A 6,649-nucleotide genomic window follows, 5' to 3' on the forward strand; every position below is an offset into this window, starting at 1 on the left:
TTTGCTTATTTCTATCCTACTTTTTGTCTTTGTGTTCTTACACGTGTTCACTCATGTTTCTTTTTTTGCTAGATGCTGCCACCAAGATGGATGTCAGTGGCAACAAAATGAGCTCATGTTCACTTGAAAAGAAGAATAGAAGGAAGAGGGCTGCGGTTGAACTCAACCCTGGTAAGAAGCCCAAAAGGATAAAGCTAGAAGAAGATGTAGGATTGGCTTACGAGACATATGTAGTTAAGAAATTGGCGATTAAAAGGCCACCAATAGGGGCAAGTTGTGAACTGTGAGTTATCCACTTTCTTATTTAAATGAGTCTTACCTCAATTAGTGTTATTTAAATCTACTGTACACTCCTACTTCCCAATTGATGCTTTTTATGACAACATCTTTTGCATGTTTGAGACATATTAATATTATGTTTGTTTAGTGCTTTTCGAATGTTGCACTAATATTCTCTCCAATTTATGCATTTCACAAATATTATATGGTTCATTTGTTCTTCATCAGTTTGATTTTTTTATTCCTGCTACTGTTATTTTATATGCCTATGTCATGCCACCACCACCTTCTCCTCTGCCATCTATCTCTGCACCTAGCTGGTGCTGCTGCATTCAGTCATAAATTGGAACTTTCTGGCCACCAACCTGTAGGTGGCGGTGGTCTTCTCTCCCCCACTGCCTGCCCTTTTTTTGGCTTCCAGCTGCTGATTCCTAGCCCAAAAGTTCCTGCCGTGCTTGCTGTTTTTTCTTACCATGTTGCACAAGCCCTACCAGTATGTTGTATTAGATTATGTTATATGTTTCATTCTTTATTACAATATAAACTGTGAAGTTCTTTAATTGTTGTTTAGGCCACTTTTTATTCAAATCGCTGGATTCCACATAACCTATGATGACTTCTATGAATCCCTCAAGCCAAGGGGGCACATTGCTAACACAATCATGACAATGTGGACCTACCAATTTAATCATAACTGTCAAGCTGCTTGGAAACTCAACAACAACATTATCAAGAAATTTGCATTCAGTGCTATGATGACAGTAAGCTTCTAACATCAGTTTCTACCATTTGTGTATCCATTGTAGAATAGTTGTTGTTTTTCTATCAATGGTCTGTCAAACAACACTCCTTTTTCCTAGGACAAGCTAATCATAGATCCAAAACATTTCAAACAAGAAAGTATCACATCAGCATTGATGAGGCTTGACAAAACATGGAGATTGTCAGAGATGCACTTGGTACAGGCCCTTAGCTTTGTCATTTATGTTGCATTTTACTTTCTGGAATGTTTGAAATGTCCATGATTATATGTTTCTTTTGCATGTAGTTGTTCTTTCCAATTGTTCACATGGACCATTGGGTGCTTGTATGCATTAATATGTTCTTTCACAAAATAGTTTTCTTCAACTCCATCAATGCTTCGAGGGACACTCCTTGTTTCCAGTGAGCGACAAACTTGGTAATTTGTATGTTATTTATATGTTTCATTCTTGGCATCATTTACACCAAGTTGAAGCACTAATAAAAACCTGAAATATGAACCATTTGTTTCATTTTTAGGTTGAAAACTTTGCAATTGCTGCTCTTGCAAGCGGTGTTCTCAGACGAGATGTGTCAAAGTTTGATTGGCTGTACCCTAAAGAGTACCCACAGCAAAAGATATTGTAAGTGTCTGTCCGATGCACGCCTCTTTGGCAATGTGTGAATCTATTTTTTTCCTAATTTATAATTCATTTCTCTTTTGGTTTTGTTCAAGGTATGACTGTGGTCTTTATGTTATGCTCTATATGGATTTTTGGGATGGGAAAAAGATGGACATCATATTTGAGACGGTTCGTGTTTTCTAATATCCATTTCTCTTTTTCATTTCACTCATTCACACATTTGGCATCAATTTAGTTTATGGCTGCTATTTTTTTTCAGAACCAGATGGGCACCTACAGGAAGGTTGTTGCTGGCTGCCTTCTTCTATCGCCAATGAATGAGATCTCTCCTGATGAGTTCATCAAGTGCAATTGTAGTTAATAATCTAGCCTAGGATGTGTAGTTACTCTATATGTAGTTAATTTAGTGAAACTATGGATCACTGTAGTTGGGTTTGTCATCATTGTAACCTGTTCTGGGTACTACACAGCTGCTTGTGGACATGTGGTGAAATATGGCAAATTCAAATGTTCTGAGACTGTGTGCTACCATGTTGAATTGGTAGTATCTGCCTGTTGAAAGTACCTGAATCAGATGTTGCACTGCTGAAACTCCAAATTTATAAGTTACTTGCATCAGTTGTTTCATTGGTTCGAAATGTGTATCTTCCATCCTATTTTTGCAGCCCTTCCAAAATAATATGTCGCCATGCTCCTTATATGTTGAGTGTCTTCTGGACCTTGTTGAAAATGGATGATTGTACTATTGAAAGTACTTGCTTATGATGTTGCCATGTTCCTGAAACCGGCGGAAAGTTTGTGTGTGTAGTGTATGTGTAGTACTAGTACATGGTTAAGCACAATGTACGTAGGTAGAGGGGCGGTAGAGCTGGTAGATATATAATGGGAGTCGCATTTCGGTATATATGCTCGGAGGCAGGCTCTCGTCCTCCTGCATGCACCAACACGCCACCTTGTAGGCCCGCTCCACTTGGGCCACGTCCGCGCTGCCGCCGAGCTGGCTGTCCACGGCGCTCCTCACGTCGCCGTCGAGGAGTAGGCTAACGGCCGTGGACGGTAAGAAGTCCACCGTGCCGTCTGGGTGCTGGCCGACGTTCCTCCGGCCCGAGACGATTTCAAACAGCATCATGCCATAGCTGAACACGTCCTCCTTGGCGGTGACGGTTGTGCTGGTGATCCACTTCGGCGCCAGGTACCCCACCGTGCCCTGCATCGTGGTGAGCACATGGCTGAAGTCGCGGCCCATGAGCTTGGTCAGCCCAAAGTCGACGACCCTGGGCACGAACGCGTCGTCCAGGAGGATGTTCTCAGGCTTGATGTCGCAGTGGATGATGCAATCCTTGCATTTCTCGTGCAGGTAGTCTACCCCCCCCCCCCCCACGCCTCCGAGCTTCATCGCCGAAATGCGACTCCCAATATATATCTACCAGCTCTACCGCCCCTCTACGTACGTACATTGTGCTTAACCATGTACTAGTACTACCAGGGGCGTCCTCAGGCCCATTGCCTGGTATAAATTTGATGCCCAGCTCCTATTTTTTTTTCTATTCTTTTATATATGGTCTTTGTAATATATTGATATTTCTATTATCTATTTAATTTTGACAATAAATGCTAGGCCTCCATTTGTTGTTTTGAACTGGGCCTCATATTTTTTCGGGACGCGCCTGGTAGTACACATACACTGCACACAAACTTTCCGCCGGTTTCAGGAACATGGCAACATCATAAGCAAGTACTTTCAACAGTACAATCATCCATTTTCAACAAGGTCGAGAAGACACTCAACATATAAAGAGCATGGCGATATATTATTTTGGAAGGGCTGCAAAATAGGATGGAAGATACACATTTCGAACCAATGAAACAACTGATGCAAGTCTCCTATACAACTAAAAAGAATAAAAGTAAGACTATTTTTTGGTGCGACATTCTTTGGTTCCGTCGGTCCGCTCTAAACGCCTGTGCGATCCCTCTCCGCGCCTCACCTTCCTACTCTCCGTGCGATCCCTCTCCGCACCGTCAATCACGCAGCTGGTGCTCGATCCCCGCGCGATCCTTTTCCCCACGCCATCGTCCGACCCCTCTCCTCCCCGCGATCCTTTCTTCCCAGCACTCCTTCCTCTCCGCGCCGTCAATCACGCACCAACGCTCCTTCCACCGCGCGACCCTTCCTTCGATAAAAGGTGGAAGGCTCCCAATCCAAATCTCCGTTGCAAATCCCATCGGGTGCCGCTCTCGCCATCTCCCACCAGCCGCACTCTTCCTCATGCGTGGCACACTTGGCCATCCTCCGCCATCACCATTGCCCACCACCCTCACCCTTGCCCTCGCACGAATCCGGCTGCTACTCGCGCGCGATTTTGGTTTTGGAGCAAAAATTCCATCCCGGCCACCATATATGCCTTCTCATGTGTCTTCTTCAACCCCAATCCACCCCTGTGTTCACCCAAGATGTCGACGATGGAGAGCAAGGCAGTGGCTTTGGCTAGGAAGAAGAAGGGCACGACTGTGACGACGATAGCCATCACTAGCAGTAGCCATCACCATGCCGCCATAGCACCTATTCCCATTGGTTGACGCGGCGGCGGCAACAGCTCCCTCAGCCGGCTTCGGCACAACTACCTTGACTTCCTCCCAGGCCGGATTTCGCGCAGCGGCGGCGGCAGCGGCTTCCTCCTAGGCCAGATTTGGTGTGGCGGCGACGGCGGCTTCCTCCCAGACCGGATTTGGTGCGGCGGCGGCGGCGGCTTCCACCATGGCTGGATTTGGCACGGCAACAGCTGATTCGTCCCCGATCTATGGCAGAAGCTTCACCAGTGCTTCTCCTGTTTGGTGGGATGCAGCCGACGGGGGATCTCCAATTTCTCCCGCATTTCAGCATCCAGCAAGTTGGGATCGGTATAAGATGCTCTGTCCATGTCTCTCAGTTGTTATTGTTCATACTTCTCTTGGTTCTTTTTTTTTATAAAAAACAGATGTGAAGTTCAGTTACCATTTTTTTATAATGCTGCTGCTTAGTGTAAACTGCTGTTTGTTTTGGTTACAGATGCATGACTTCAACCAAACGGCAACAGGATGGTGTATGGTAATCAGGACTAATACTGTGAGTCCGATGGCGGCGATGATCACCATCTCTGTACCTGTCCTGTTCATATCGCTCCCTACTTCTGCTCCGGCTTCGCCTTCTATAGTCTCTGTCCTGATAATCCTCTCGATACCTTCACAAATGGCTAGCACTCATATTAAAAATAAAGATAATTCATCTGAAATACTATACCAATTTTAGTACTATGAGTAACAGAGCTATCATCCCAGCTGAAAATTTCTTAAGTTATATTGTATAGGTCTAATTTGGTGCCTTCGTGGTACCATTTGGGCACTTGAGCAATAACCATGAAACACAACACCATTTTGCAGGGGCCCTTGTATGCTATAGCCTATCACAAAGGTAATATGTGCAGCATACATTCATTTTCATTTCATATTTTATAGTGGAATAGTATTCCTTTAATCCTCTTTATTTGGCATTGTAGCAGTTAAACGAGACAGCTAGGAGTACATCTCTACTAAAGTAGTGAAGTGTGCCTATTCCATTTAGTGCAAGCAACACTTTTCTTTGTTTATTGGTTAATAAGCCTAAACATGAGCAGTTTGGGAGACAAACATATTTAGTACGCAGCAAGATTCACAAAGTCAATAAGGGCATGAGGTCATAGCTAGCTTTTCCTTCAGTGCATGCAATTTTGAAACATCATACACAAAGGGAACAGAGGGAGTACCAAGTATGTCATTGTCAAGATTCAAATATGCAGGCTATTTCTTACCTTGGTCTTGGACTGCGGCTTCTGAAACGACCCCTTGGCTTTGGATTTTCTTCTGTAATTCTACCCCTATGGCTGCAAACACAAACAAGAAGGCAATGCTTAATAAGTGAAATTGCTTTTAGTGTTTTGCCATTCTCTGAGTTGTATTGATGCACTTAATAGATAGTAAAATGATAGTATCAACATATTTTACATGATAGCAAGCGGCATTCTTGATTATTGTAATGGGTGTTTTCTTAGAAAAGAAACAATATGAGTTAAACAGGCCATGTAATGTGACTTTTGTCCTCTGCTAGATGTGTAAACAAGTAATTTGGGTTTGTATGTCTAATAGAAACACTCTTACTTGCCATTTCAAAGTTCTTACTTGCCCATCTAATAGATTTCAGTATTAGATGGGCAAATGCAGTAGCATTTAGATTACACAAGAATTTAGAACTTGGTAATTTTTGTTACCATAATTTTAGTCTAGGACATGAAAAATCAGGAATATATTTTTATTGGAGTGCAAGTTGAGATATCAGAAGACATGCAACTGGTGCTTGCAGATTCTCTCATGCAGCTGTATGCAGCTGCTGCATTTTGGCTTTAATAGGTGAGACAAGAATGTGTCTCTTCCCGCCCCCGTGAAATATAGTTATTACTTATGACTGTTTAGCTAGCTCCATGCTCTTAGTTTTATTGGGCAGCTTCAATTCTGCAATGCAGCATCTCAGTTAAATCAAGTATCAATCATCCAGTTAATTCTTGTCAATTGGGACTTATGAATTATGATAGTTTTAAAAAGCTATCTGGTGTATTTGTACAGGGAAACATAAGTTTAGTCACATTCAATATTTCATGAACACGTAGACTTGTGTCGATTTCATGTACAACTCTGTTTGGCATGCCATTTTCCCTGTGTTGATTTTGGGAAGAAAGCAAATTCTTCTGCTACTTGCATAGTTAGAAGATACTAGATACCAATTGTTTAATTTGCCTTATGGCCGTTTGGGCAGCTGCACAAGCAATTCCTGAGGATCTCCTTTCTCTCAAGAGAGAGCAACTCGTCTGCTTCTTTATGGGAAAGCCAGATTTATCCGGGCATTAGGGGTCAGCCATTGGTTGTAATGAACAAGGACTATGTGGCAGCAATACTATTTTTCTCTTCAATTCTAA

General features: G+C 42.9%; 1 protein-coding gene and 1 long non-coding RNA gene across 2 annotated transcripts; one reads left to right on the forward strand and one right to left on the reverse strand.

The window, feature by feature from the left end:
- On the reverse strand, window positions 2,497–3,060 carry LOC110437493 (G-type lectin S-receptor-like serine/threonine-protein kinase At2g19130). Its single transcript, XM_021465956.1, has one exon. The coding sequence runs from the start codon at window positions 3,058–3,060 to the stop codon at window positions 2,497–2,499; it is 564 nt and encodes a 187-aa protein (XP_021321631.1).
- On the forward strand, window positions 3,657–6,649 carry LOC110429939. The gene is made up of 2 exons (XR_002447130.1): window positions 3,657–4,565; window positions 4,714–6,649. It is a non-coding gene; the product is annotated as an uncharacterized LOC110429939 (long non-coding RNA).

This window comes from Sorghum bicolor, chromosome 8 (assembly GCF_000003195.3).
Source record: "Sorghum bicolor cultivar BTx623 chromosome 8, Sorghum_bicolor_NCBIv3, whole genome shotgun sequence".
Taxonomy (NCBI): Eukaryota; Viridiplantae; Streptophyta; class Magnoliopsida; order Poales; family Poaceae; genus Sorghum; species Sorghum bicolor.